Raw genomic sequence first — 27,576 nt, 5'->3', positions numbered from 1 at the left:
CCGACTCAAAGAACAACGTCGGAGGAGAAGAACTAGGTTCCTCCCCGTAGATATCCTCCTGTAGATATCCTCCTGTAGATATCCTCCCGTAGATATCCTCCTGTAGATATCCTCCCGTAGATATCCTCCTGTAGATATCCTCCTGTAGATATCCTCCCCGTAGATATCCTCCCCGTAGATATCCTCCTGTAGATATCCTCTCCGTAGATATCCTCCTGTAGATATCCTCCTGTAGATATCCTCCCCGTAGATATCCTCCCCGTAGATATCCTCCTGTAGATATCCTCCCCGTAGATATCCTCCCCGTAGATATCCTCCTGTAGATATCCTCCTGTAGATATCCTCCCGTAGATATCCTCCTGTAGATATCCTCCTGTAGATATCCTCCTGTAGATATCCTCCTGTAGATATCCTCCCGTAGATATCCTCCTGTAGATATCCTCCCCGTAGATATCCTCCTGTAGATATCCTCCCGTAGATATCCTCCCCGTAGATATCCTCCCGTAGATATCCTCCCGGTAGATATCCTCCCCGTAGATATCCTCCCCGTAGATATCCTCCCGTAGATATCCTCTCCTGTAGATATCCTCTCCTGTAGATATCCTCTCCTGTAGATATCCTCCCCGTAGATATCCTCCCGTAGATATCCTCCCGGTAGATATCCTCCCGTAGATATCCTCCCGTAGATATCCTCCCCGTAGATATCCTCCCCGTAGATATCCTCCCGTAGATATCCTCTCCTGTAGATATCCTCCTGTAGATATCCTCCCGTAGATATCCTCCTGTAGATATCCTCCCGTAGATATCCTCTCCTGTAGATATCCTCTCCTGTAGATATCCTCTCCTGTAGATATCCTCCCGGTAGATATCCTCCCGTAGATATCCTCCCGTAGATATCCTCCCCGTAGATATCCTCCCCGTAGATATCCTCCCGTAGATATCCTCTCCTGTAGATATCCTCCTGTAGATATCCTCCCGTAGATATCCTCCTGTAGATATCCTCCCCGTAGATATCCTCTCCTGTAGATATCCTCCTGTAGATATCCTCCCCGTAGATATCCTCCCGTAGATATCCTCCTGTAGATATCCTCTCCTGTAGATATCCTCCCGTAGATATCCTCCTGTAGATATCCTCCCGTAGATATCCTCCTGTAGATATCCTCCCGTAGATATCCTCCCCGTAGATATCCTCCCCGTAGATATCCTCCTGTAGATATCCTCCCCGTAGATATCCTCCCCTGTAGATATCCTCTCCTGTAGATATCCTCCTGTAGATATCCTCCTGCAATTCTTTTGGAGAAGGAAGCGAACGGAGGGCAGAGGAGTGGACGCAAAGAATCGAGTCTCTAACAATTTATAAATTAAAAGGCCCTAGTCAGGATGTACTGTACAAGATTATGCCTAATCCTTGGCCTAAAATTCATGTTTCATAAAGAGTCTCATCTCAAATTGCTTTCCAGTGAGTAGGCTTAATCTAGGGGAAGTACAATATCATTCCATTACACAAGTTTTATTCCAATTAGACCGTGCTCCAGAGGCAATCCCCAATAACGTGTAATTATTGGTTGAAAAATATATTATTTTCACAATACGCTGCAGCATCAGATACTCAGGAACCTCGCCAGTAAACAGAGCATCAAATGCCCAGAGACAAATGTGCGGTTGATACATGAGAAGCAAAACAATAATGTCCCGGCCAGGGATGTTAAACAGCCAAGGCTATGCTATGCTAGGTCTGCTCCGATACGTCTGCTCCGGCTCAGCCTGCATCAGATGTTCACCAACATACATGGACTTAATTAACATCGACGATGCAACAGAACGCAACAGAACAGGCCAGGACGGCATAATAAATCAGTCGGCTTCGGTCGGAAAACTGAACTTAAAACAAGTCTTTGTTTCTGCTGTGGTGGAATGGCACTGGCTTTGTTCTGATGATCCTCATGAGTATACTATCTAGGGTGCTAGTGTCGTATCCATACTATCTAGGGTGCTAGTGTTGTATCCATACTATCTAGGGTGCTAGTGTCGTATCCATACTATCTAGGGTGCTAGTGTCGTATCCATACTATCTAGGGTGCTAGTGTTGTATCCATACTAGCTAGGGTGCTAGGGTTGTATCCATACTATCTAGGGTGCTAGTGTCGTATCCATACTATCTAGGGTGCTAGTGTCGTATCCATACTATCGAGGGTGCTAGGGTCGTATCCATACTATCTAGGGTGCTAGTGTCGTATCCATACTATCTAGGGTGCTAGTGTTGTATCCATACTAGCTAGGGTGCTAGGGTTGTATCCATACTAGCTAGGGTGCTAAGGTTGTATCCATACTATCTAGGGTGCTAGTGTTGTATCCATACTATCTAGGGTGCTAGTGTTGTATCCATACTATCTAGGGTGCTAGTGTTGTATCCATACTATCTAGGGTGCTAGTGTCATATCCATACTAGCTGGGGTACTAGTAAGTCTCATATCCATATTCCATACTCACTACCTATCTTCCGCCGTAGATTGAAGATCTTCAGGCTACACTTTAACTGTCCCCGCCGAAAACCTCTTCATCCCCTCTACCCCCTGTAAATAATAATACTAAAAACCAAATTCTTCCTTCTTCTAGTATTATGACTGCCAATGGCCTCTAGCCCCGTACTTTTTCGTGATGATATGACTGATGGATAGACGATTCACTTACTTAGACAAATGTATTTGTCGCTTTGGATAAAGGCGCCTGCTAAAATGCCAAGCCACTGAGGCTTCCTGATGGGGGGAGGGTGGTGGTTCTGAATATCTCTCTCTCTTCAAGAGTCGACACAACAAAGCCAACGACAGCCCCCTCCCCCCCACACAGATCTGATCGGACCGGGATTGTAAGGCCACAGCTCCACCACGACAGCCTGGTATGAGAAACAAAAAGAGTCATAATAACCCGAGAGGAGGAACGGAGGGGAGTCTGTTTAGTGTTCTGTGACATGTTGTCCTCTTGTGTCTTGTGTCTTTGTTTTCGTGACATCCCTATTTCTCTTCCGTTCATTTGAAGGAGGCATGCGAGGAGATGAATGAGAACCCCAAGCCTCATCAAGCTAATGTCTCACAGGACGAGACACAAACTGCTGTAAGCATTCGTCATGTTGGTTTAGTGACCTGGTTCATGTCGTGCTTTTATCACAAGCCACAATAAGGAATCCGTTGAGACGATTCTTTCAATAGAACGACCACTGATAACGGACTCTCAAACACTTCTTTATTGAACATCTTCGAAACATTTCTTTCCCTTATATCAGCACCACCACCGCCGCCATCATCATCATCATCATCATCATCATCATCATCATCATCATCATCATCATCAACAACAACAACACTGATGAAGGCCGAGGCCTGACGATTTTCAACAGGTACGACAGGAACCATCTCTTGAAAGCGAGTAGCTTTCGACCACATTATTTTCAAAAATGCTATTTCGTATCGATGCTCGATTATTTGATGCCGCTGTTGATCATGGTCTGGGCTTTGCACACTCCCTTGCCCGCGACCTCGAAGGCGGCCCCCTTGTAGGTGGCGACACACTGGCCGTCCGTACGTAGGTCTGGCTGGACCTGTTCCCACACCTTCTTCTTGGGGTTCAGCTCCTTATCCGGCTCACCTGGAAGAATAGGTGAAGAGAAGAGAAGAGGTCAAAAACAACATGAACAAGACATTAGAACCTCTCATTTCAATGAAGAAAGAAGAAGAAAAACCTTTCTTTCTTTAAGAAAGCCACTGCGCTCGACTGGTTAACGAACGCTAACACTACGGAGATGGTATCGATGCTAATTCCAACGGTTGACATGACAACACCACGTGTACCGCCCAGCACAGGTACAAATACAGTATATGAGATGTTATTTGAGAATTTCAATAGTTATTGGCTCAACAACAAGCCTGTCTGTGTGCCTGTCTGGCTTGGTGTTTGCTAGCCTGGTGAGGGGAAAAAAAACGCTATTGTTTACGCTGCTGTTCTGTTCTATGTCCTCGTGGTGGACGGGAATGTGACAGCGTTTCAGGAGCGAAACATTCACGGGTGGCTTCGTTTGTCGAAAAATGCGGGGAAAAACCGAAACGGCAATAAACCGGAGTAGCTGTTTTTTTGGAAAAGCTTGTTACATTCTGACGCGGGATCTGGATGGACGTTGGACTGAAGAGCCGAGTGACTGAGAAACTAAGACCGCGTCGTCTTAACTCGCGTCTGCCATCTGAAACGCCTCCATCCTGTTGTTTGTGGGGGGGGGAATGGCTTAGGGCCTCACAGCTCGACTGTCTATTGTCATGTTGGCTTTGTTTGGACAGCCTTCCCTGTCACTTGGCATGCCGAGGAATTCATAACTGGCATTACGGGTCGCTTCTGTTGGAGAGTGACGACTTTTCCTACTCAGAACCATATTAGGGAACGTGTGAAGAAACGAATGTGTTCCATTTTCCCTAACGCACACGCATACAGACACACATGGACAACCGCACACAGACGCACGCTCGCACACACACACACACACACACACACACACACACACACACACACACACACACACACAGACACATACTTCTCAGTGCCAGTCTCTCACAAGCTGGAGCTCTGGAGTGGCAGCAATTAGTTTTGATCAGAGAGGCATGTAGAAAGTTTGGATGGGAGACTCTGGCACGGTCGTCAGTGAACAGCAACACTGGGGCCTATCGGCGGGTAAATGTGTAAGTAATTACTACCATCTATCCACACCAACACCGCACATGATGAATCTGTACTAGTTTAAGGGGGACGCTAGATTTGATTAATTTAAATGCACGAGTCTAATACAGAACGTGCATCGAAATCCCAGTTCAATGATTGGAGGGCATTTGTTTTCGTATTTAAAAAAGTAAGCTTTTTGTTCCTAAATATCAAAAGTTTTGTTTCCACTTTTTTTTAACTGCCACTTTCTGAATTCGATGAATTTGAAATCGAACCCGACCCCGGCCGCGCTCTGAAGACGGAGCCAACCAGCGTCACGTCAAAACAAAAAAAGTTAGCAGAGGAAAAAGCTGTTTATTGAGTGTGACAATGGTTATCCCCTGGTCGTAAACATCCTACAGGGACCCCGTGCCGCCGCGTTTTAACGACCAGGGTTGTGTACCGACTATGAAACAGCTGGAGAGTCCACCAGATACACCCACGCCTCTTCCCTCCTTTATTTCCTCACCCCCGACCGTATCTCCCCCCCTTCCTCTCATCATCCCGACCCTATCTCCCCCCGCCTCTCATCATCCCGACACTATCCCCCTCCCCCCCCCCCCATCACCCCAACCCTATCCCTCCTAACCCTACTCATCACCCCAACCCTCCTCCCCCCTCCTCTCATCAGCTCCAACCCTCCTCCCCCTCTCCCATCCACTACCATGGTTTTCAGTGCGGCCAACCTAAAGTAGCCATTGACGTGCAAGTCGTAAAAAACATGGGTTTTGGGCCCATGGGGAACTCTCACAAGACAAACAAGCTTGAGGGAGAGAGTAGGGGGGCAGCGGAGATCAAAAACCCAGACTGATGTTACACAGCCCCGCCATGGACGTGCTCTCTCTCTCTCTCCACCGGGGAAACTCCCCACTTGTTCCCTCAGAAAACAACCGCACGATTGACTCAGCTCTTCTGGTCTCTGGTCCACGACCTCCTCAAGACATTGAGTTTTTTTTCTCCCCAACCCCAACCATCATGTTTTTTAAGCCCCGGGACATGAGCAGTCTAAAAATCCCAATCATATTGATGGTTGGGTTTCCACTTCAACCATTGGCAAAGACATGAGGTTAGACTTTCATGATCCTCAAAGCTGCGTTTCGTAAAAAAAATCTGCATTTCATAAGCAGGGGTATGACAGTAAAGTAGAAAAGAGGATGTATGATCACTCTTACACACTTCTGGGGAAAAAAAATAAGTCCCTAATAATTTGTCCCTGTAAGGGAACCCTTTGAAGAACCCCCTTGAAGACCCAAAGAGTTCTATGTACTGTACTGGCGCTAAAAAGGCTTCTCCAGTACATTCTCCAACAGAGACCCTTTTGGGTTCGAGGTAGAGCCTATTTTTCCGTTCTTGAGTGTTTCAAGACAATTTCCCCTAGGTTGTGTTTAACACTGCTTGATTAGAATTGAGTGCGTCTCTCCTAATTCTCTCCTAATGAGGATCCTACCTTCTCACTCCCTCGTTATGATCGTGGGAAGAAAACAAATCGGGGGGCGGCGAGGGGAGGGCGGTTGATTAGTCTAGCCATTCCTTTAACAGTCACAGGTCATTTAGCCAACCGCTAAACAGAGCGGCGGAATCCTCCAATAGGAAGAGTCGGTGGGGGTCTGGGACAGCCTCATGATTAATTAACCCCGAACACAGATACAACTCCCATGTTGCCCTTGGCCACAAAAAAAGACGCCCGACGCGGCATTTAATTTCCTACGCACCGGCGTAAACACCCAGGCTGTTGTCTCTGAGATGATGCATCGGGCTTTCGTTGCGCCGTATTGGACTCAGTGGATCGGAATGCTGGGGTTCTTTCAGCATGTTCGACTCATTAACGATCTGTTGACAACCCACTTCCCTGTACGACCCAACAATGAAGGACATCAAGACTGAATGCGGTGTCCCACCATTGTGGAATGACCCCTTTCATGGAATGCTCCTTCAATTCCTTCAACCCCCCCCCCCCCCGCCCCCCCCCCTTTCTTCCAGTCAAAGGAATGGTACAAATCAAGGGCCTGTTTCAATGAAGTAATTGAATAAATGAATAATGAACATGAATAATTGAATAATTACACGTAGGCTACTGTGTTTCTGGAGGTAGCAGGACGATTTCACCAATCAGACAGGTGAAGGCAAGCTTTCTCGCTGTGTTGCTTTCACCTATCATGTCGTTTCGGATCAGTGGGTAGGAAATGTGAGGATGGACTGTGTGTTTGACATCAGTGGGGAGGAAGTGTGAGGATTAAGGCTGCCACGATTAGTCGACTAGTCACGACGACGTCGACTACCAAAATCGTCGCCGACATATTTGGTAATCGCCGTAGTCGCATGTTTTTTTGGAGCTGAAATAAGCGTTTTTTTTTTTTTTGCCTAGCACCAGGGGAGCCCCCCCTCCCAAATTTCGTTGTTTGGTACCTGTACTATATCAATGACAATAAAGACCATTCATTTCATTCGATAAGCATTCGTTTTTCTTCCCTGAAGCTGCCACTGGCTAGCGTCTCCCAGTGTCTTTGATGTACATGCGCAGTGTCGGTCATCCGGGGCACACGTGACTTCCCCGGAAAAACAAACAGAGAAATGTCTTCCTGTCCTCGTACCTCTAAAGTGTGGGAGCATTTCAACCACAACGTTGAAAAAAAGAATGTAAAATGTAAAATTTGCAAAGCTGAACTCGCTTATCATGGCAGCACGTCTATGATGCGCGAGCATCTAAAAAGGAAGCACGTTGTGGCAGATGACGAGGAAGACGATGGCTCGTCTCGGTAAGCCTTCTTACATTATTTTACGTTGTCATCAAAGCGATACTTATCAAATAGCTAAAAATGTTGTCTTAACGTTACAGTGCTAAGAAGGCGCGTTCTACTATGAGATGAGTGAAGCAAAGCAAAACTTTTGTACTCTGTACAAGTATTTATTTTTGTTTTTGTATTCTTTTGGTTGCCTAGTGCCTAGCCTACCTCATTTTACTCAGCAGTTTGCACCCTCTACTACTCTTTACATTACATTACATGCAAGAGATGCCAGAAATAAATCTGCAAAGTTCATTAAAATATCTATTTTTGAGTGAACAATCATTTTAATTGTCTTTATTTTTAGTTAGCACATGCCTACAACAACAACTAACAACTTCAAGCTAAATTTAGAAGCTGATTTAGAAGATGATAGCTAAATAAGAGCGATTGAGTAATTGTGCGATAAGCTGTAATTTATGATCCGATTAGTCGACTAATCGTTAAAATAATCGGTGACTAGTCGACTATGAAAATAATCGTTTGTGGCAGCCCTAGTGAGGATGGCCTGTGTGTTTCAGATTTGAACCCAGAAGGAACAACTTAGATAGGCTCCTTCTCTTTCTCCAGCTACCCACAGAGCAGTCACTCATATGCTGGGACATTGGGATGCTGGAGGGTAGATTATATTTGTGTGTGTGTGTGTGTGTGTGTGTGCGCCCGTGTTTGTGTGTCCACCCCCCTGTGTGTGCCCGCCTGTGTGTGTGTGTGTGTGTGTCCGTGCCCGTGTGTGTGCCTGTGTGCCTATGTGTCCGTGTGTGTGTGTGTGTGTGTGTGTGTGTGTGCCTGTGTGTGCCCGTGTGTGCCCATGTGTGTGTGTGCCTGTGTGTCCGTGTGTGTGTGTGTGAGGGTGTGTGTGCACGGTACCTGGGAAGCCCTGGAAGCTGATCCTGTCCCCGGGCACGGCTCCGCTGGGGGGGTCCAGGATCTCCACCTTGTCTGGGGAGCTGGCACACATGACCATGGCCTGGGACACCACCCCCCGCATCTTGGCTGGCTTCAGGTTACACATCAGCACGGCCATACGATTCTGCATCTGTGGGGGGGAGGGGGAGAGACAATGAGAGAAATGACAACCTTCAGTCACACTCTAGATTAGATTCCACCTTTTTGTCATTGCACAGAATACGTTTTTTTTTTTTTTTTTTTTTTTTTTTTTTTTTTTTTGCTCGAGGCACAAGGCCACCATAGTCAGCGTCCCTGGAGCAATTAGGGGTTTAAGTGCCTTGCTCACGGGCACAAAGGCAGTGGTAGGCACCTTAGATATGATGCCAGCAACCCTCCAGTCACCAGCTCACATCTGACTCCCTCTTGCAAGCAGGGATCAAACCAGCGACTTTCCGATCGCTACCCGGCATCACTAACCTCTAGGCTACCTGCCTCTCTAACCTCTAGACTACCTGCCTCTCTAACCTCTAGACTACCTGCCTCTCTAACCTCTAGGCTACCTGCCTCTCTAACCTCTAGACTACCTGCCTCTCTAACCTCTAGACTACCTGCCTCTCTAACCTCTAGGCTAGCTGCCTCTCTAACCTCTAGGCTACCTGCCTCTCTAACCTCTAGACTACCTGCCTCTCTAACCTCTAGGCTACCTGCCTCTCTAACCTCTAGGCTACCTGCCTCTCTAACCTCTAGACTACCTGCCTCTCTAACCTCTAGGCTACCTGCCTCTCTAACCTCTAGGCTACCTGCCTCTCTAACCTCTAGGCTACCTGCCTCTCTAACCTCTAGACTACCTGCCTCTCTAACCTCTAGGCTACCTGCCTCTCTAACCTCTAGGCTACCAGCCTCTCTAACCTCTAGGCTACCTGCCTCTCTAACCTCTAGACTACCTGCCTCTCTAACCTCTAGGCTACCTGCCGCCCCCTAGTTAGTAGAGCATTACGTAACGATGACCCTGTACCCGTGTAGTATCTCTGTGTTATTTGTGTAGAAACATTGTATTATTAACATGCTGTTACGTACAGCAGTATGTTTGCTAGCTACTGTGGTCCTCTGTGGCAGAGTGGCATAGTTAGTAGATCATGGCGCTAACAATGCTAAGTTGTGGGTTTGATTCCTGCTTCAACCATATATACTGAAAAATATATCAACTCACTGCAATTTACGTCACTTTAGATAAAAGCGTTAGCTAAATGGCATATGCTGTATATACATGCGCCAAACACTTTATCAGGAACACCTGTACACCCTTGTATTCATTCAGGTGGTGTAATGGTGTGGGGAATGTTTTCTTGGCACACTTTGGGCCTGTTAATACCAATCAATCATTACTTGAATGCCACAGCCTACATACAGTATATATTACATACTGCATATATTACTGGATGATGACAAAGAGGTAGAAAATATGCAAGCAAAGCATATGTTGGCCAATATTTGGAAACCAAAGTTTAGGCATTTTCTAGCCAAAGTTACAACCAGACAACCGATGTATATTTCAGCGGTGTGTTCCCACAAAAAAACGGGACAGAAAAGACCGGAAAAACACCTTCAACTGGTGTGGTCTCTACTTCTGCACACGAGCGCTGAGGTTTCCTTAATCACATTCACACGACCGTGCCGTGTCCAATTCGGTAATGTCTAGTGACTGCCTCTGGTGGCATATGGTTTGTGTGGCTCAGTTCACAAACCACTGAGAGAGAGAGAGAGAGAGAGAGAGAGGGGGGGGGGGGGGGGGAAGAGGGAAGAAACAACATTTTTAACTTTCATGTCTTTGAGGTGAACCATGTCTTTGAGGTTAACCAGCCAAGGCCAGAAGCCATTTCCATCAAAAGCCCAGAGGAGCTGTATGTATATGTGTACAAGTGCACAGAGGGCATGGTGCGTGTCAAAGCATGGAAAATCAAAGATGCCCTCCGTACCGAAACATCCCCTTTTAAAATAAATGTTTACGTAAAGTGGGCATACGTCCATGACTGTGTGACAGATTGCCTTGACAGCGTTGCTTGCGAGGCGGGCTGGGGTACGGTGGGTCAGACGTGCTGACGACCCGGTTGGTTGAGGAAGTGTGTGTGTGTGTGTGTGTAATAATAATAATAATAATAATAATTGTTTATTGCCATGCAATTAACTTGTCAGTCAATTGTTGGAATCTGGTATTTTTTTGCTCTAGGTACAGGGTGTCAGCCATAGTCGCGCCCCTGGAGCAATTAGGGTTTAAGTGCCTTGCTCAAGGGCACACACAGCTCTCTCCTGAGGCGGGGATAGAACCAGCGACCTTCCGATTGCTTGGCCTCTCTAACCTCTAGGCTACCGTCCGCCACATGTGTGCGTGTGTGTGTGTGTGTGTGTGTGTGTGTGTGTGCGCGTGGGTGGGTGGGTGGGAATTACTATTAAATCTCATTTTCTGGCAAAGAGGCTTAAAAACACACATTTATATCAACATGGTTATAATTGACTGTTTCTCATAACCAGAACGTTAAGGAATGTTTGTGGTGTCGTTTGGCCAAAAGAATGAACGCGGAGAAAACAGGCTCTTAAACATGATGCCATGTGCTGTGTTAGTTTACAGTGGTGCTGATGAAAGTGTTAGGCCATCCATCATCCCTCCTTCTTTTTTTCTCTAAACAACAAACACTCCTCCTCTGCGCCTTCCCTCCTTCTCACTATTGCCACGTCCCCCCCTCTCTGACATGAAGGACTGTTTGATGGGGAAAGAACACAAGAGGGATTCTGGACTGCGGTTTCTAGAACCAGATTCTGCGGGCGTGTTGTTCAGCTGGAGCGGAAGGTTCTGGTGTTGTGACAACCGCTGTAGCGAAAAAATAGTCGTGGCAGAGGGACACGGTTAAGATCAAATAGGTTTGTCTTGATTGGGTCTCTGGGGTGATTCGCTGGGGGACAACAGCCGATCGTTTTCCCCCCGCTCAGAACAGCTCGGCTCGGTTCGGCCTCGGCAGTGTGAAGCGAACCGGGATCCAAAAAGATTATTCAGAGCGAGCACTTGACAAGACACCCACACATGGAACTACTCCAGAACATAAATATACCGCGTTTGACTTGTCCCAACAATCTAGCCCAGGCAACAATAGACAACTTATTCGCCTTGCAAAAATGTAAGGAAGAAGCAAAACAAAATAACGTGCCCCTGTCACTTCCAATCCCTCTCCTCCCTCTCCTCCCTCGTATCGCTAATATTTCTGGCAGAGTCGGGCCGTGTTTGGGTACACAAAGTCTTCAAACGGACATATGTTTTCATTCATAGGAATATACATTTTGTCTATACAAACCAAATTGTACAAAGGATCCTCTCTACGCTTAAGCATACACTGTACGAGAGCCAAAACACACAGAAGGGCTCTTTTGATTGTAGAAGAAAACAAAACAGAACCTGGTGACTAGTCCTCGGAGGAGGGAGGGGGGGGGGGGGGGTGGTGACAAATGACTTTGCATCTGAGACGAATCGTAAATTCTGGCAAAAAAAATATGACAAGCGAGCCTGTGTGTGTGTGTAGAGAAAGCGACATACAGGGTAGACATACAGGGGTAACAGGAGCCAGTCTATAACCGCCACAGACCCCGGCCTCTCAAGTCGTCACTTCGCCACTTAAGACTTAATAAATCCTAAATCAGGCCCTGGCGAGCCGTTGGGGCGTAAAGTCTGTCTTCGACACAGAACCGGCAGCAGCCTATGTGTTCATTAAAACCAAGCTGTGACTCCACCGCTGAGGCTCTGGCTGGGTGTTTAAAAGGCAATCACTAAAAGCCAATAACTGAAACCTATCAGAATCATCACGGAGCGTTAGGGGTCTGGGGAAACTCCACTGTTACCTTTGGACTGTAGGTGGGCGGACTGTTAAATTCTCACATTACACACACACACACACACAGACACACACACACACTTTAACGTCGGTATGATTTAATGTCAGTATTTTTTCTTCAGCCCAGACACATTAAACAGGAGGTTGTCTGGTACAGAACCTATGGTCTGAGTCAGCCCCCAGCCCTGAGGTGAATAGTGCTTCTGTGACTAGGAATATGGGACATTATTGGAGCACTTTGTTTTGCAGACATGCTTCAGAAATCATAAAAAAATAAATTAAAAAAAACTGATAAATATTGCCGTTTTCGTCTTGTTTTCTTTTAGAGGGTAGATGATGATTCTATTCGTCACTGTGCTTGGACTGAGACTCAGGGAAGGTAGTTAAGCTGTTTGCCCGAGCTCCAAGGAAACTCTTTTCCAAAACTCACCAGAGCACAGAGAAGGAGGGCAGATGATACAGTGAATCAAAAACAAGCTGAATTGGCTGACAAATTACCCCCAAAAAAGTATTTAGTGATCCTAAAACGCTTGTTTGTTATATTGAGTGGGCTCTTCCAACACATTAACTTTCGTAATATGAAAAACTAAAACGGAAAACAAACACACACTCTGGTCGTGTGGTCGTCCCACTCTTGTATCTTTCAGTGGCGAAAGACAGGAAAGTCAGGAGGAGGGGGTACCTCAGCAGGGCATTGGCACTCTAACCCACGCCCACATGGGCTGACGGTACTGCCGTTGTGCTGGACCACTGGGCCCAGTTATTCAAAACCTTTAATCTGGATCAGAACCATCCTGAATCTTTTTTGCTGTCCAGGATCAGATGGAGCTGGCTGATTTCCCCAATACGACTGAACATCAACCAGATAGATCTGATCCTGACTAGTAAAAAAGGGCTAAAAAAATCGGGAATCCAGATGAAACGTTTTGAACAAACGGGCCCTGGACCACTAGACCACCACAGGCCACACGTCCACCATAGCTACTATTAAAATACAAAATACATAAATATACAATATAAAAATACAAAATACAATATACAAAATATAGAATATATAACCTACCGCGCTAACACGGTTCGGTTCGGGTGGGGCCCTGTCGTGTGTAAAGCCCCTGTGTGGTACCGGTGGTACCGCGGTCGTACCTGGTCCAGGGAGATGTGCTTGACCAGGCCGCTGACCACCGTGCGGGGGTTGGCCTCCCCCACGTCCACCTGCTCCACGTACAGAGAGTCCGCGTCCGGGTGCTTCTCGGCGCTGATGATGCGGCCCACCCGCATGTCCAGACGAGACACGTCCACCACCGCCTCCTCCTGGGGGGGGGCCGCCTTCTTCTCTGCCTTCTCTCCTCCTGGCACAGAGAGGGAACACCACACACACACACAGACAGAGACAGAGACAGAGACACACACAGACACACAGACAGACAGACAGACAGACACGCAAAGACAGACACAGACAGAGACACACACAGACACACAGACAGAGACAGACAGACAGAGACAGACACGCAAAGACAGACACAGACAGACAGAGACACACACAGACACGCACACAGACACACAGACAGACAGACACACAGAGACAGACAGACAGACACACAGACACAGACACGCATACGCACACACAGACACGCACACACACAAGATTCAATTAATGAAGTGCAGACTTGTTAATCATAATGTGAACTCCCTCCCACCAGAACAAATCAAAACATTAAAAAAAATAAAAAAAATAAGCAGTGCAGAAAGCCACTATCTGCAGTTGATTGAATTCTTGGCCTTTCTGTTTGACAGCACGCACTCGCATTAAGTCACCACGGATCAGTGACTTTGCTCCAGCACCACCCCCGCCCCCCCCCCCAATGAAAACAAACCCCTCCAGCTACGGGCCTGTGATCACTGGAGGCATTCAAAAATAGCAACACTTATTTTCCACAACTCCTCAGACTTCTGAGGGTATGTAAGCCAATACCAATATTAATACCCCAGTGTTGAAACATAAAAACATAGAGCCGGTCCTGTTTGGTTCCACTGAGAGAGGTAATGTGGTAATGTGTGGTCCGCTGTGGCTCAGTTGGTGGAGCGCGGCGCGGCGTGTGTGTGTGTGCAGGATTTAGTTCCAGCCAAGCACCAACACACTGGATTCTATTGACCAATTAATCAATGTGTTTCAGGTGCTCGGCTGGAACGAAAGCCTGCACACACACCGGCTTTCACAGGCCCCCCTGCTTTAGTCCAGAGTGCCCCCCCACTCTGATAGGATGACACATCTCCTGCTGTAACCTCCCCAGGCCTGAGGTTGGTTATCAGAGCACATGACTGACCAGGACTGGTTTGATGGGGTGGGAACATCATTGGGAGACTTTCACACATACTTAAACAAAAGCATTCGTCGACAGTTCGGTGTGGAGACGAGAAAAACAAATGTTATGGGTTATTTACGGCTCTCTCCGTTCTGACATCTGGGCATCAGATAGACGCCAGATACACAGAGTCTGTTGAAGCACTCTCTCTTTATCTCTAAGCCCTCTCTATTTCTCTTTCTCTCAATTCAATTTTAAGGGCTTTGTTGGCATGGGAAACATACATTTACATTGCCAAAGCAAGTGTGAAGATATACTGTATATATATATATATATATATATATATATATAAAAAAAGAAAAATTTAATATACGACTAGAATAAAGAAATTATCTCTCTCTATCTGAATTATCACCCTGTCACAAACCCGAAGGTAGTGGCAATAAATCTAGACTAGAGGACGGTTCTCTGAGTCCCTTCATTAGACCAGATGGTTTGGTATGTTTGGTTGAAGTACAACACGTACATTAACACCATGTTAAATTATATAGCATTGGAATATCTGGTTTAGCTCTGAGGTTGCACAAACAAGCGGAACATTCGCTTCAACACAACACAACAACCAAACCAGGGTTAGCCTGGACTCTCTCTCTCTTCATCAAACTTGACACTTCAGAAAGACATTTCAATCATCGCGCAAACAACGTCCACTTGTAATTTAAAAAGCATATAAAAGACTATAAATCACGGTGGAATATAAAATCATTAAAAGATTCCGAAACAAGCGAGTCTGTTTCAACTAAGTCCCGGGGCTGCACAGTCTGAAATGTATCCTGTCTGTACGCCGAGCTGATTCCCTAGTCCCCCATCCATTATGGACAGATATTAGATATTCAGATGGATGTCGAGCACCTGCCTGGGAAATCACAAGTGGCCATTAAAGTAGGGAAGAGAGCCTCACGCAGCCAAACGTTGATGGAAACCTTGGATCTTAGGCGAGAGGGGGTTTCATGTTCCAAAGTGTAAGCAATTTTAGAGAAAACAAAGTAGAGGAAAAGAAGAAAAAAAAAACTCTAAAAGTTATTCAACAGCAAAACCGAGCAGCCGTGAAGCTCATATTGTCGCTGAGGTGGCGATGCTACGGTACTCTGACTCTGCTGACGAATCTAGATATGACATTTTCAAAATCATCCGCAGCCTTGTGTGTTTTTCCGGGAAAGGGCGGCGTGATGAAAAAAGGAAATTGTTGAGGGGGATTTCTGATTAGGGTTGTGAACCACAGACCTTGCTGTTTCAACACCGACATCGATTTATTCCTTCTTTTTCTTTTATGTCAGCATTACCCTTTTTCTCTGCTTTCTTCTTCTTGCCCTCCGTGTCTTTCGGTGGGGGGGGTTGGCTAGCAGCTGCGGGAGAGGTGGAGGCGGCAGCGGCGGGGGCCGAGGGGGCGGGAGGGGTGGGCTTGGAGGCGCACTGGACACCGGCGTCTCCTGAGGGCATGGCCACCTCCAGCACTGGTGAGGAAACACACAGTAACACTCAGTAACACTCAGTAACACACAGTAACACTAAGGAACTGTCCAATGCAGTATTTGTACATATACTGTACATATTGTATTTATAACCATCGCCCTTGTTTCTACATATCACGCTGTACATATATCTGTCCACACTTTTACGGCTTTTGCACAGTTGAACAATCTGGCTAGATGCCGATGCATTTCCTTGTCTCCCAAGTGGGAAGAAGTTTCTGGAGGGATCTTATGACTTATGTACTCGCTTTGAATACTGCTGGATTACAATTCCAATCGACTGTATGATGGACAGTTCTAACATACAATACAATTTACTACATACATCTGTGTTGAGACCTACCTCTACTATCCACTGCCACAGAGTGAAATACTCATGCTATATCTATTGTTTGTATTTTTTACTTACTACCACTATTGTATTTCTCAGTCTGTCTCTTCTCTTATTTGTCTTTTACAACTACTTTTTTTCTCCTGTTGCTGCTTAGGCCCACTCCCCTGAAAGACGTAGATAGGCCCACTCCCCTGACAGACGTAGATAGGCCCACTCCCCTGACAGACGTAGATAGGCCCACTCCCCTGACAGACGTAGATAGGCCCACTCCCCTGACAGACGTAGATAGACCCACTCCCCTGACAGACGTAGATAGGCCCACTCCCCTGACAGACGTAGATAGGCCCACTCCCCTGACAGACGTAGATAGACCCACTCCCCTGACAGACGTAGATAGACCCACTCCCCTGACAGACGTAGATAGGCCCACTCCCCTGAAAGACGTAGATAGACCCACTCCCCTGACAGACGTAGATAGACCCACTCCCCTGACAGACGTAGATAGACCCACTCCCCTGACAGACGTAGATAGGCCCACTCCCCTGAAAGACGTAGATAGACCCACTCCCCTGACAGACGTAGATAGGCCCACTCCCCTGACAGACGTAGATAGACCCACTCCCCTGATAGACGTAGATAGGCCCACTCCCCTGACAGACGTAGATAGGCCCACTCCCCTGACAGACGTAGATAGACCCACTCCCCTGACAGACGTAGATAGACCCACTCCCCTGACAGACGTAGATAGACCCACTCCCCTGACAGACGTAGATAGACCCACTCCCCTGAAAGACGTAGATAGGCCCACTCCCCTGACAGACGTAGATAGGCCCACTCCCCTGAAAGACGTAGATAGACCCACTCCCCTGATAGACGTAGATAGGCCCACTCCCCTGATAGACGTAGATAGACCCACTCCCCTGAAAGACGTAGATAGACCCACTCCCCTGATAGACGTAGATAGGCCCACTCCCCTGACAGACGTAGATAGACCCACTCCCCTGACAGACGTAGATAGACCCACTCCCCTGACAGACGTAGATAGACCCACTCCCCTGACAGAGATAGATAGACCCACTCCCCTGACAGACGTAGATAGGCCCACTCCCCTGACAGAGATAGATAGACCCACTCCCCTGACAGACGTAGATAGGCCCACTCCCCTGACAGACGTAGATAGGCCCACTCCCCTGACAGACGTAGATAGGCCCACTCCCCTGACAGACGTAGATAGACCCACTCCCCTCCCCAGACAGACGTAGATAGACCCACTCCCCTGACAGACGTAGATAGACCCACTCCCCTGACAGACGTAGATAGGCCCACCCCCCTGACAGACGTAGATAGACCCACTCCCCTCCCCAGACAGACGTAGATAGACCCACTCCCCTGACAGAGATAGATAGACCCACTCCCCTGACAGACGTAGATAGGCCCACTCCCCTGACAGACGTAGATAGGCCCACTCCCCTGACAGAGATAGATAGACCCACTCCCCTGACAGACGTAGATAGGCCCACTCCCCTGACAAACGTAGATAGACCCACTCCCCTCCCCAGACAGACGTAGATAGACCCACTCCCCTGACAGACGTACAGTACAGGCCAAAAGTTTGGACACACCTTCTCATTCAATGCGTTTCCTTTACGTTCATGACTATTTGGTACATTGTAGATTCTCACTGAAGGCATCAAAACTATGAATGAACACATAGGAATTATGTATTTAACAATAAAGTGTGAAATAACTCTAAATATGTCTTATATTTTAGATTCCTCAAAGTAGCCACCCTTTGCTTTTTTGTTGTTAATAAAATATATAATAATAATATTAAATATAATATGTGTTAATAATAATATGTTATTATATATATATATATTTAATATTATTATAATATATTTTATTAACAACAACAACAAAATATTTTATTAACAACAAAAAAGCAAAGGGTGGCTACTTTGAGGAATCTAAAATATAAGACTTTTTTGTTAAGTACATCATTCCACATGTGTTCATTCATAGTTTTGATGCCTTCAGTGAGAATCTACAATGTAAATAGTCATGAAAATAAAGGAAACACATTGAATGAGAAGGTGTGTCCAAACTTTTGGCCTGTACTGTAGATAGACCCACTCCCCTGACAGACGTAGATAGGCCCACTCCCCTGACAGACGTAGATAGACCCACTCCCCTCCCCAGACAGACGTAGATCGACCCACTCCCCTGACAGACGTAGATAGACCCACTCCCCTCCCCCTGACAGATGTAGATAGGCCCACTCCCCTGACAGATGTAGATAGACCCACACTCCCCTGACAGATGTAGATAGGCCCACTCCCCTGACAGATATGACTGTATAACGACACCGACAGAGAGAGAACAGTACATCACACGGTGACGGGTCTCTATCGTCTAGTAATGTCTGCTTCATTGGTTTCGGCAGCATAATTCAACTAAATGGTGGCAGCGGCAGGCTTGTTTATAGACCCAATGGGAGGACTGGCCTCCGCATGTTCACTCTTCCGATGGGAAAAGTGACAAAGCGGCGATGCCCAGAGGGGAAAACAAGGAGATAGAGTCGTAAAGTCACGAACCAGCCATCTCAGTCCGGGTCTCTGTCTCTCCAATCAATCTTCCGGAAAAACGGTTCCAGAAAGGCCCATCATTCGAGGCCGCCTGACGTCTGTGTTTTTATGAGAACCCCAGCGCGCCCCATATTTGACAAACATAGGCTGTTGCAGATGCCAACCCTTAACTCCCATAATGACTTTAATTCTGTGTTAACAGAATTGTTGGTTAGGAGCTTGAAGGGTTTACCTAAAACATGAGCTTTAACCTCTGAAATGCTGTTGGGGCTTTGTTGAGGCTTTGTTTTTCACTCGTTCGCTGCACAGACTCTGGCAAAATGTTGCAATCGGGTGAGAGGGGAGGGAGCTCCAGTGGTTTGTACTTTGTCATTCAAACAACTGACTGGCAGGGCTTTAAACTGACTTCTTTCAGAGCGGATACATCTAAATCGCCTGGCATGCGGCATGCAATCGGGTGCACCACATGCTATGGAAAACAATAGACTTCTGCCGGACCTCAACCGCATGCCGCAATCTATTTGCACGACGCTTTTGGAAAAAAGGTTTTACCTTGAATTTTAAAAAAAGGATCTTTGTTCCTGGAGGAGAACCCTTTTAAGAAAGAACCCTGTTTGGTGCCATGTCGAACCCTCTCTTTATACAAATGCGCAACAGTATGTTCTCTCCGCTCACAACGCAACAGACTGTATCTCTTAAGGTCTTTAAGCTCTTGTGTTCACTGCTTCAGTTTAGTCATATCAATTAGAAATGGATGAAGCAGACCGAAATATCCCTCAGAAAGCCTCTATACTTATTTGTGCTTTGATTAAGCTATTTTATGGCACCCATAAAACCCAATTGAAAACAAATACTCCAAAAGATAAACAGTACAATTGGATACGTGGAAAACCGTAATCCCTGCCGTATTTGCTTACATTCCTGAAGCGTTCCAAAACTAACATGTAAAGAGGAAAGTCTTTTGAAGAGGGCCAAATTGCCAATTTGTTGTAAACCCAGTTTTTTTTTCTTTTCTAACCACCTCTCCACTCTGGGAACCATTATTAACGTGTAAATGATCAGAGAAGCCTGTTTGCCTTTGTATGTTAATGCGTGACAGGGGCGTGATATCACAACAGCGCTACACGCAGACAGGGAGACATGCCATCGCCGCTTGGCGATGGGTTATTGCCTTTCTTTTCCCATATCACACTAATAGGCGTACATACTTGGGGGATAGTTCAGTTGCTTGTTAGAACGGTTCAAACGTGTCTGGTTGTAATAGGCCCAGGCGAGAAGGTTTTTATTAAAATGGAGGACTTTACCTCCGCTGGTGCGAAACAAACAACGCGCTAATGAGACGCCTGAGATGTCAACCAAACGCCAGTGTGTATGTGGCCTCCTTCGCCTAACCCTAGCCGCGTGTACAGACTCCCTCTCTTACTGCCAGTGAGGCTGCAGCCTAGGGTTGGCGACATCAAGGCCTTATCAAAGGAACGGCGTCGTCTCTCCCAGTGACATGACCGTTTCATCTCTGAGCCAGTCTTGAATGCTGCCGAAAAAAACACAGGTAGCAGTGACACGATGGGTGCGTCTCAACAGTCTCAAGTGGCTTCCTTTCCTTGTCTCCTTTCCTTTCCTCATTCCCTCCTTAATCGACACTGATCCTACCACACAGGGTCGTTGAAAACAACATGGCGGACGTTGCTTTCTTGGGAGTCAGACAGGGTTAAAGACAGGCACGTACCTCCTCTACTCCTTTCCTTGTCCAGCAGCTGTTTCTTCAGTTCCTCAATGTCCCTCTTCAGCTTGGCATTCTCCACCATGAGTTTCTTCTCCTCTCTCACGGAGGCCTGAACAACTGCGTTAGATTAGATTAGATTTATTTGACAATCACAACAACACACACAAAAAACACGCCGCTCCATCTGAAGACAGGCATTTCAAACCATCGTGATAAAACCCAATAAAGACCCGAAGGCTTATTTCCATTGTGGTCCTCCCATTCAAATCAAACTTTATTTATTAGCCTATGTAGAAATTTACAGTACACAATACTCTCGTTTCACATTGGAACCATTTGGCAGACGCTTTTAATTAGAGATGGGATTCGAACTCATGACCTTCTGATCACCAGTCCAACTCGCTATCCACACGACTACACACGAATGAAAGTGATGAACATATAACATCCACAATACATCTTCATCTTTCCCTGGCCAACAATTCTGGCCCATATGCTGGAATCCGCATAAACTCTAGTTATCTGCACTCCTGTGATGAAAGATGGGGTCATACTAGGCTAAGTGAGAACTTGGGGAATGGACAATGGATTGAAAACGGGGGGAAAATCTCATAATGTGATCAACGTAGAGAGTTTAGTAGGAATAAATCAAGACCACTGGAGACTGTTTAGTTTGAGTTTGACCCCGAACTCTGCTTGACGCGGTGTTATGAATGGATTTGATCCCCCCAACTACCCTTTTATGAGCAATAATCAGTCGGATTCGGAAACTGTATATTGTGTAAGTGGATATGTGAGTGTGTGTGTCTCTTACTGGCTTTGTCCTTCAGCAGCTGGACCTGCTGTTTGAGGTAGTCTATGATCTGGTCGGCCTCCGAGGCCCTCTGCTCCAGCCTCGTCAGGGAGGAGGTGTAACCCGACATCTTGACCAGGGAGCGTGCTAGGAACCTGGGAACACACAACCCCCCCCAAGACACACGGTTAGAAGACGCTCCTCCAAAAACACATTCGATCGCCTGAAAAGAGCATTGGGAGCCAAGGGGTGCATCCCACACCCGTGTCACCCAAAGGCCAGCGCTCACTGTTTCCTATTGATTTAATGATTCTAGGGGAAAAGGCCGCAATACATCCCCGAGACAAGACGAACACTGGAGGAGAACAGACACATTTTAAAACATGCGTTGAAGGGATGTTCCGCTCGTATTGTGGTTTATGAGACCATGGGCGGGATGCCCAAATACCGAAGTCTGGCGTCTTTCCACATGCAGGGATAATCTTGAGGATGAATTGTTGATTGTCGTGAAAATGAGTCAATAAATCAGTTGACCCCCCCCCGCGCGCTCTCCCCGCCCCCCCCACCTTCATTCCCTTTCTTTCTTTCCCACTCTGGGAATTTCGGAAGGAGAGAGCCCTGTTTCTTCTCAGCCCAGAGTATCTAAACCTCAAAATTGTCTTGACAAGCTCCAGGTCGCATTGGTCAAACCCAAATTCTCTAGTGACACAGCCTAAAAAGTCAAACCATATGACAGTAAATTAAATAAGCTGTCGATCTTCCTTTTTTATTTGTGCTCGCTCTCTCTCTCTCTCTCTCCCCCCCCCCTCTTTCCCCTCTCCCCCCCCCCTCTTTCCCCTCTCCCCCCTTCCTCCCCTCCCTCTCTTTTCCTTCTTTTAATAGTGAAATCCCATTACAGCCTTGGAGCCCTGCGCAGCATCAGCGATGTGTTTGCTTTCAGGGCGACTTTCGAGAGTTCAAAAGGGATCAAACAGCGAGCCTCGTGCCACTCTTACCCACATCCAGCTGGACACCAGTTAGGGCTTATTGACTGGGGTGTAATGCTGCCTGGCTGCCGAGGACCTGTACAGCCCTAGCAGGGCCTAGAGCTGGGCAATTCCTGTCTCCCCACTGTCAGAGGGGGGGAATAGTTTTTTTTTTTTTTTTTACAAGAAACCTCTTAACACACAGTGCAGGGTGGCGCTGCAAAACAACAGCTGGAGCTGGATGAAAACAAAAACGTTGGGGGACGAGGAAATTAGAAACACAAAAAGAGCTGGAGTTGATAATATCGAGGATCAAAGGACTCCGGATTCTTTCCTCGTTTTTTTTTTTTCTTCGTTTTTTTGAGAGAGGGCTCTGAATCGATTTAAAGTGGGGGCCTGTGGTGGATAGAATTTACGAGCTTAGCGAGCGCCACCCTAGGGCGGTATTCATTTGCATCATCGTCCCCCCCCGAACACGAGCCCTCCGACTGGGGGCCTCGCTGAGCCGACCACCGGGGTCCGGTCCATGCTCTCAGGGTCACCTCCTGAGAGGTCCTGTCATCCCTGCCATGGGTCAGAACCAATACAGCACAACACACACCAACGGCTCTGGATCTTTATACAATGAATAATTCTAGATGTATTATCTAGTCCTACTAGATCTACTCTGAAGAGACAAAACAAATCTGTACACATACAGTACACTAGGCTGTGGAGTAACCACTGTCTTGTTATTGTACTGTATGTCGTGAAGTTGAGTGGTTTGTGTTATTATTACACTGGTAGAACAAGGAACAGGCTTGGCTCTTAAAAAAACACAAGCCACTCTGTTCCATCTCAGTCTCCACATTGACATTACCCGTATTCTCACACTGGCCTAGCAGTAATAATATAGGGCCTAGGAGACTGGTGCTTAAATGACATGTAGGCCTGCTATAGATAGCAGCTGTCCAACCCCCCCCCCCCTCCCGTCTACTATGACTGCTGGTTCCTATAAATAGACCTGGCGAGCATTGGCCAAAACAACCCTCTCTCTACCATACTACTGGACAGACAGACAACCCCCTCTCTACCATACTACTGGACAGACAGACAACCCCCTCTCTACCATACTACTGGACAGACAACCCCCTCTCTACCATACTACTGGACAGACAGACAGACAACACCCTCTCTACCATACTACTGGACAGACAGACAGACAACACCCTCTCTACCATACTACTGGACAGACAACACCCTCTCTACCATACAGACAACCCCCTCTCTACCATACTACTAGACAGACAGACAGACAACACCCTCTCTACCATACTACTGGACAGACAGACAACCCCCTCTCTACCATACTACTGGACAGACAGACCTCCCCCCCTCTACCATACTACTGGACAGACAGACAACACCCTCTCTACCATACTACTGGACAGACAACACCCTCTCAACCATACTACTGGACAGACAGACAACACCCTCTCTACCATACTACTGGACAGACAACACCCTCTCTACCATACTACTGGACAGACAGACAGACAACACCCTCTCTACCATACTACTGGACAGACAGACAACACCCGCTCTACCATACTACTGGACAGACAGACAACCCCCTCTCTACCATACTACTGGACAGACAACACCCTCTCTACCATACTACTGGACAGACAGACAGACAACACCCTCTCTACCATACAACTGGACAGACAGACAACCCCCCTCTCTACCATACTACTGGACAGACAGACAACACCCTCTCTACCATACTACTGGACAGACAACACCCTCTCTACCATACTACTGGACAGACAGACAACCTCTCTACCATACTACTGGACAGACAGACAACACCCTCTCTACCATACTACTGGACAGACAACACCCTCTCTACCATACTACTGGACAGACAGACAGACAACACCCTCTCTACCATACTACTGGACAGACAGACAACCCCCTCTCTACCATACTACTGGACAGACCACCCCCTCTCTACCATACTACTGGACAGACAGACAACCCCCTCTCTACCATACTACTGGACAGACCATTCATCTAGCTACTAGGTCCAGATGTACAGTGATGTACACTAGTGTGTACTACTGTTACCTCAACACTTGGTCTTGACTGAATCAGTGTGAACAAGACTGTTATGAATAACCTCCCTCAACTCGTGGCAAAACACAGTGTCTGTCCTGATGTTTAACTCAAACTTGTATTGAGGTCTAGGCCTTAAGTCTATATAGGCCAGGGCCTAATCTTAATCGCTGCCTGCCTGTCCGTCCGTCCGTCCGTCCATCCTTAATGTACATTTAGCCAAAGTGTGGATTTTTTCCATTTCATTTTAGACATTTAATAAAAATGCTTTTAACCAAAGCGACTTACAACAAGCACATTTGTCTAAAGTAGCCTAAGTGACTCATCTGTATGTCTTTATGCTTACGTTATTGTTATTGTGATTGTATTGTGATTTTATTGCCTTTATTGTGATTTGAATCCGTGTACAGCACTTTGGTCAGTGCAAGTTGTTTTAAATGTGCTTTATAAATAAAGATGACTTGACTACACATCAGCCATCATAAGAATAAATAACAGAAGTACGAGTTGGTGAACGAGTTGAACGAGTTGCTGAACAACAATCGCATAATGAGTCACCTGAGACGCTAAAGCTAGTGTCAACTCCCAGAGCGAATGCGTACGCTTCAGTAAGCTAACATAGGCCTAGGTTTACGCCGTCCAGACTCACAAATACATGGAAGAATTTGACCTTGCCTGACACTAGTTGGCACATTTAATTAGGCTAGATTAATCTTGATTCATGTGAATTGATCCAAGTGTCGAAAACAATCTAATAAATGCAATGCGAGGTGAACTTACTAATTGAGGACCTACACAGGTGTTATAACATACAGTACAAGCGGGCAGGTGGCGGTAGCCTAGAGAGGCCGGCTAGAAGGTCGCTGGTTCGATCCCCCGCCTCAGGAGGGAGCTTGCATGTGCCCGTGAGCAAGGCACTTAACCCGTAATTGCTCCAGGGGTGCTGAATATGGCTGACCCTGTACCTAGAGGAGAAAATACCACATTCCAAAAACTGACTGACAAGGTGATTGCATGGCAATAAAATCTGACTGTGATTTTAAAAGATAAAAGATCTCTGTATAATAACCATTTGGGGGTCACTCTCTCTCTCTGTATAATAACCATTTGGGGGTCACTCTCTCTGTTGGGGGTCACACTCTCTCTCTGTATAATAACCATTTGGGGGTCACACTCTCTCTCTGTATAATAACCATTTGGGGGTCACTCTCTCTCTCTGTATAATAACCATTTGGGGGTCACACTCTCTCTGTATAATAACCATTTGGGGGTCACACTCTCTCTCTGTATAATAACCATTTGGGGGTCACTCTCTCTCTCTGTATTAATAACCATTTGGGGGTCACTCTCTCTCTCTGTATTAATAACCATTTGGGGGTCACTCTCTCTCTCTGTATAATAACCATTTGGGGGTCACTCTCTCTCTCTGTATAATAACCATTTGGGACATTTTGGGGGTGTTTGGATAATAACAAAGAGGCTGACAGTGACAATGCATGAAATCCCCAATTTCGTGGTTCTGGCTTCAATACCTCAGGGCCTGATCTTTACCGGTGGCTCATGGGAGAACAGGTTCAACAATAGTTCACGTTGTGATCCTCAAAGACTGTTCATGTGTTTATCTCCCTCAGGATGATGACAGAGGTCTAAGGTACCTCCACCACCGAGGTCCGCCAACGTGGCCGAGCCCCGCTGTGTGACCTGTGAATGATCAGCTACATCCTCCCTGTCGAGGGAGAAGAGCAAGCCCCCCCGCTGGTCAGGCTGTCTGGCTCTTTTGTCTTTCTGTCTGTCTGTCCACCAGGCTGTCTGTCTGCCTGTCTGTCTGTCTGCCTGCCTGTCTGTCTGTCAGTCTGACCGCCATGCAAGAGGCGTTGGTCTTTAAAAAAAAGTGGACGTGGTCAAAAAGCATTCCCATTGTTTTGCCAATTGCTTAGGGTGGATTGTAACTTGAGTATCACTCTAAGGTTACACTCCATTGAGGTCTAAAGCTGTTTTATATTTCTAATGTTTACAGTGACTGTCAAAAGGGTTCTGGCCTTAGAGGTTTTACACGTCCATGGGTCTGATCATGTTAAGCCAAAGATTGGATAATGACCTGCATAGGCTACAATGTCTCATAACAATCTGACTAGGATTTGTCTGTATGATAACACGTTTGGGACATTTTGGGGTTGTTTGGATAGTGACAAAGCTGACAGTGTATGAAATCCTCAATTTTGTGGTTCTGGCTTCAATACCTGGGCTGCGGCCAGACACATTCTTGCTTCCCCAAAGCGAGAAACCTAATTTGAATTGTGGCTTATTCGTTTTCATTGTTTTTTATTCATCAAGCTAAAAATGACTTGGAACAGCATGATGCCCAGTTTAGCGACATTCCCATAGAGCCAAGTCTGTCCACTGTCTACCCAGTTTCAACAACATTCATCTAAGTGAAACCACACAGACGGAATCAAGCCAATAGTAGACCAAAACGTCCTGAGGGGGGGAAGAAAATTATGCATTCAGACTTACATTAAAATCAGGCCGCCTGCCTGTGCTGAAGTCTACACACGCTTCGTACTGCAGCCGATCGCCAGTCACAGCTGTTGGAGAGAGGACCCGTACAGGCCCATGCATGCGCAAAAGGCCCCGCAATGCGCAATGCCCTGAACCACGCGCAATAACGCACCGATATGCACAACATCCGGATTGGCATCAACCACTTTGAAACGACCCATCCATACGGTGATAGCTCTGCTTTAATGTGCACAATGTCGCACAACTTGATGCTCGGAGCTATTCAAGCGCACACTTGCTTAATGCCTGCATGCAAAACCCCACTTTATTATTATTTATTTTCCGTTTAATCAGAATCAAAATGATTTCATATAGATTTTAATAAAACATTGTTTTGACAGTATCGAAACAAGCATACAAACGCAGAGGTTTTAAAGTTGCCAAACAGTGCAACAC

At 46.6% G+C, this 27,576-nt stretch overlaps 1 protein-coding gene across 1 annotated transcript; it reads right to left on the bottom strand.

The window, feature by feature from the left end:
• Positions 1-3,257: 3,257 nt before the first annotated feature.
• Positions 3,258-27,217, bottom strand: aimp1a (aminoacyl tRNA synthetase complex interacting multifunctional protein 1a). The gene is made up of 7 exons (XM_080533988.1): positions 27,136-27,217; positions 21,581-21,714; positions 20,770-20,883; positions 15,936-16,106; positions 13,433-13,638; positions 8,391-8,559; positions 3,258-3,642 (listed from the first exon to the last, which is right to left on the bottom strand). Coding segments are annotated over exons 1-7 (963 nt in total). The 5' UTR covers positions 27,138-27,217; the 3' UTR covers positions 3,258-3,475.
• Between the last annotated feature and the right edge of the window lie 359 nt (positions 27,218-27,576).

The sequence above is a fragment of the Nansenia antarctica genome (assembly GCF_963989245.1).
Source record: "Nansenia antarctica genome assembly, chromosome: 6".
NCBI classification, from domain to species: domain Eukaryota; kingdom Metazoa; phylum Chordata; class Actinopteri; order Argentiniformes; family Microstomatidae; genus Nansenia; species Nansenia antarctica.
This window is presented reverse-complemented; position numbering and strand designations above follow the sequence as displayed.

Coding starts and splice junctions, on each gene's coding strand:
- aimp1a (XM_080533988.1), bottom strand. Junction 20,884..21,580: donor GCTGCTGAAGGACAAAGCCA/GTAAGAGACACA, acceptor AATCTAACGCAG/TTGTTCAGGCCTCCGTGAGA. Junction 3,643..8,390: donor CAGCTTCCAGGGCTTCCCAG/GTACCGTGCACA, acceptor CTATTCTTCCAG/GTGAGCCGGATAAGGAGCTG.